Here is a 2,666-nt window from a genome sequence, read left to right as displayed (position 1 = left end):
TCCATATTGTATAGGAAGCAACCAATAGAAGTGATAGATGCAATACATGAACACTGCACATGATATGGCCATTTTCCTCACATTCATACATGTAACATGTTCAGTCAAGTCATCCATAAAAGCATTATGTAGCATGTCCTGTCTTTCTCATTCCCAGTTAGATAACATAATCTGTAAGTAAGTAGATATGGTGGGAATAATTGCACATGTGCCGAAAAACCTACTTGTAATCCTACCCAACAAAGATTGTAAATAATTTGGTAAAAAAAAAAGAAAAAAGTTTGAAGATATCATTTTACATTTGAGACATGACTTCCTGTTTGTTCTCTTTTCTCCTATGAACTTCTAGTCAGTGATGATGTCATCACTACAGAACACACACACACACACACACACACACACACACACACACACATGATGTTCTTACTACAGAATACACACACACACACACACACATGATGTTCTTACTACAGAATACACACACACACACACACACACATGATGTTCTTACTACAGAATACACACACACACACACACACACACATGATGTTCTTACTACAGAATACACACACACGCACACACACAGACAGACACACACACAGATGATGTTCTTACTACAGAAGGTTACAATTGAAAGAACGGGGAAATGCTTACAAAATGTATGTCAAGGGTGTGAAATAAATATAATTTTCGGAGTTGCGAGTGAGTTTGGCCTTGCCTAAGCTGTTTATAGTCTAGCAGCAAGTCCTCAAAAAAGGCTTCGAGATACCCCTACCCGAGGTAGAACAAATGACAACAATGATTTTTCTTATCTTTAGGGTCTCCCATTATTGAAATTGATTGTTGTCAAATTTTATTTTGGGGGAAAATATGTTTTTTTGGGTTGTTCTTTAGAGCTACCACAATCCCTGAAAAAGAGCCAAATTAGACCAGGCCGAATATGGGAAAGGTGACAAAAAAGCCCTCTTCAGATTTGCTGAGGTATGAACCAGGTGGTTGTCCTACATCACCAAATAGTCAGACAACTATTTACCTAAATAAATACTGAATTATAGTCCTGTAAACTTAGCTTTAGTTTAGACGGACATTATACTTTTTGGTGACAGGAACATAGGACTCCATCACTTTTCTCTCATTTATCAGAAAAACTGAAATCCCTGAAAAATATATCATTACTGAATTGTCTAGGGTGCTATTGAACACTAACCAGTAGTTGTATGGAAATATCTCATACAGTTCTATTGCAAATGAGATTTCTTTAGACATAGGCCTACCTCTTCTCTGATACAATCAAATTCCGAATGGGGGATAAGTGGCATAATAGCCTATAAGTTAAGAATGCTCACTCTGATGGTCATCATATTTGGAGAGGGAAATACCAGGTGGCTGAACTACATCACCAAATATTCAGAATAAGAGTAACCCAATAAAATAAAGTTTATTAGTTCTAAATTGTAAGCCTCTAAAACATAGGTGTAAATAGTACAGGTTTTATTAAAACTGGAACCTTAATTCAAAGTACAATTAAATAAAGTCCTCAAACATTAGGGGACACATTTTGACACCTCCATAGAGGGGGGTGTCCACCAGTCCCTGGTGGTCTAGTGGTTAGGATTCGGCGCTCTCACCGCCGCGGCCCGGGTTCGATTCCCGGTCAGGGAACTACTACTTTTTCACGTTTAGAGTTAGTGATTGATTGATTGATTGATTGAAAACTTTATTAGAAGGTTTGCAGAAGTAGGTACATGAAAGTACATATTACATACAAGGTCTACTAAAAGGATAAAAACCCAAGAAAGCCACTGGCTTATTTCAATTGGGGTCCTTGATTCTCAATTCATCGTTACATGTAAGACAGACAAAAGAAAAAAACTAGTACTATCTACAAGATAATACAGACAAATAACTATTACTATCTACAAGATAAACATCCATCCATCATGGGAAGAACAATACAACAAAACATAAGGTATGTACAGCGGGTAGGACAGGTGGGGACATACACCACAGGTGGGGGCGGGGGACAAAACACAAAGTATGTACAGTGGGTAGTTCGGGTCTTTTAATCTGATTTTTGATTTAGAGGGTCCAGTTACGGATTGCAGCCTCCTGTAAATGTTTTTTGAGAGTGGTTTTGAAGGTGGGCAGTGTTTTGCACTCCTTTAAGATTATAGGAAGGGCGTTCCACATTTTTACTGCATAGTTTGCAAACGAGTTTAACCCCTTGTTTGTGGTGCAACGCGGTTGAACGTGGTTCGTGGAGCTTCCTCTGGTGTTGTATGTGTGGACGTTGTTCACTTTTTGGAAGTATGTTGACAGGTACTTGGGTGTCTTTGTGGTGTAGCGTATCTTGAAGACCAGGCCCAGTGCAAGCTGCTGCACTCTGTCAACTACTCGTAGCCAATCAAGGCTCAAAAAATTAGCAGCGGTTAGATGTGTCCTAGGGTTGAGGCCTAGCAGAAGCCTAACCAGTTTATTTTGGGCTGTCTGGAGTCTTGTTTTATGGGCCTTTGTGGTTCTATAGTACCATGATGTTACGGCATAGTCGAAGTGACATTGAATGAGAGCTCCTGATAGGGTAGCCTTCTCCTCGTCAGACTCCATGATTGAAGATGTTCACAGAGGCCGTCGATAGGGCATGTGCATGGCACAGCAAACAAATGGAG

General features: G+C 39.5%; 1 protein-coding gene across 1 annotated transcript in view; it reads left to right on the top strand.

The window, feature by feature from the left end:
- tmem132a (transmembrane protein 132A) overlaps nt 1–181 on the top strand; it is a gene marked incomplete at both ends in the record, with an annotated part of 13,238 nt that extends 13,057 nt beyond the window's left edge. Inside the window, one exon of the mRNA XM_080534873.1 lies at nt 158–181. Coding sequence (XP_080390999.1) covers nt 158–181 — 24 coding nt within the window. The remainder of the gene's footprint in view (nt 1–157) is intronic.
- Between the last annotated feature and the right edge of the window lie 2,485 nt (nt 182–2,666).

This window comes from Nansenia antarctica (assembly GCF_963989245.1).
Source record: "Nansenia antarctica genome assembly, chromosome: 6".
Taxonomy (NCBI): domain Eukaryota; kingdom Metazoa; phylum Chordata; class Actinopteri; order Argentiniformes; family Microstomatidae; genus Nansenia; species Nansenia antarctica.
Note: the sequence above shows the minus strand (reverse complement) of the source record. Positions and strands in the feature narration are given on the sequence as shown.